This window comes from Octopus bimaculoides, chromosome 12 (genome assembly GCF_001194135.2).
Source record: "Octopus bimaculoides isolate UCB-OBI-ISO-001 chromosome 12, ASM119413v2, whole genome shotgun sequence".
Classification (NCBI taxonomy): Eukaryota; Metazoa; Mollusca; class Cephalopoda; order Octopoda; family Octopodidae; genus Octopus; species Octopus bimaculoides.
Window position 1 is genome coordinate 55,765,579 of NC_068992.1, and position 1,507 is coordinate 55,767,085.

At 29.0% G+C, this 1,507-nt stretch overlaps 1 protein-coding gene across 1 annotated transcript in view; it reads right to left on the bottom strand.

Annotated features, from left to right (window-relative positions):
- Positions 1 to 27: 27 nt before the first annotated feature.
- Positions 28 to 1,507, bottom strand: part of LOC128249207 (arrestin domain-containing protein 3-like) — a 56,769-nt gene continuing 55,289 nt past the window's right edge. Inside the window, exon 3 of the mRNA XM_052972190.1 lies at positions 28 to 917. Coding sequence (XP_052828150.1) covers positions 811 to 917 — 107 coding nt within the window. The 3' untranslated portion in view covers positions 28 to 810. The remainder of the gene's footprint in view (positions 918 to 1,507) is intronic.

A 1,507-nucleotide genomic window follows, 5' to 3' on the forward strand; every position in this document is an offset into this window, starting at 1 on the left:
TTTTTTTTTTTTTTTTTTTTTTTTTTTAACTTCACAGACATCAAACAAACTAAGACTAAAAAAACTCTTGCAGTTTCAGCCTGCTCAGAAAGAGAGAAAGCTGACCAACACTACTGAACAACATCATAACAGACTAGTTATAAACATCTCAAAACTTATATTACAGAAACCAGATTGATCTACTTCATGTTTAGACAATATAATTTATATATGGGGTGAGTGGGATAAAAGGTGCTCTCCATCAAATTGGTTTCGAGTAACACCAACAGAAAGGAATTCTATTCAGTTCCATTTTTTTTCTTTGTTGTTTTTGCTTGTTTATTTTCCTGTCACTTTTTTTTTATTTTGGGTAATTACAAGGAATTGATTCAAAAAAAAACAAAACAATGATTGGTTTTAACAGAATTTCAAATATACCTGAAATGAAGACACTAATATATTTATCCACAAAGACAAATTACACATTCCTTTTGATTGATTTCTTTTTAATATTAACAAATATTGCTGATAAATCAATAAAGTCCAATATTTAGAGAGATCACACAAAACTTTGTAAGGCAAGAATACATTATTTTAACAGTATGACAATAATCATAACATCAATACTGGTAAATAATCACACAATAATATACTAAAGGAGCATTATTAATAGTCATAAAAATCTACGTAAACTATTCATTATTAACAGCAATGATTTCATTTTATCACAGTCTTTGGGGGGTCTAATGGTTCTAACAATGTATAATCGCTGCAGGCAATGTTACTACATTAAATCTGCTTTCTACAAGAACTCTCTATGTAAAAGCCAAATCAAACAGACAAGATGTCAAACCTAGCATATGCATGCATTGAACACAAACAAAATAGCCCTGCAGCAATCCACTTACCGACTGGGTTATCTTGTTCACAAGTAACATCTGTGGAGGCATGGAAACAAAACATTGGAATGGTTTGAAACAAAAACAAAAAAAAAAATAATAAAGAACTAACATCATTAATTTCAATTGTATAAGAAAATTATATATATATCTCAAGAAGAGTATCCATGCCATACTAGAATATTAATCATCATATACGTGATAATCCACAGATTCATATTTCAATAACATTTTTGAAACAAGTGATAAGAATCCCTGCCAAAGCACAACACCAGCTTAAAACTAATTTATTAACACAAAATAAACAAATATTCTCATGCTCGTTATATGATAGTGATAAGACGCATTCACTCAACCAACGCTTGTTAAATATTTTACTGTGAACCTTCAGTTCTTGACTTGCTAAATTCGATTGTGGGTTATTTTTAACTTGAGAAAGGCCTTTTATTTCTCTTGCAATTTACCTTTGTTCCATATTATTGAGATGACATGCAACGGTATTTTTAGCTAGGAAGCACTATTCATGACTTCTCTTCCTTAGTTTAAGCATATATGAAAAAAATCTTGAAAGCAAGAATCTACTATCATATATATATATATATATATATATATATATATGTATATGTATA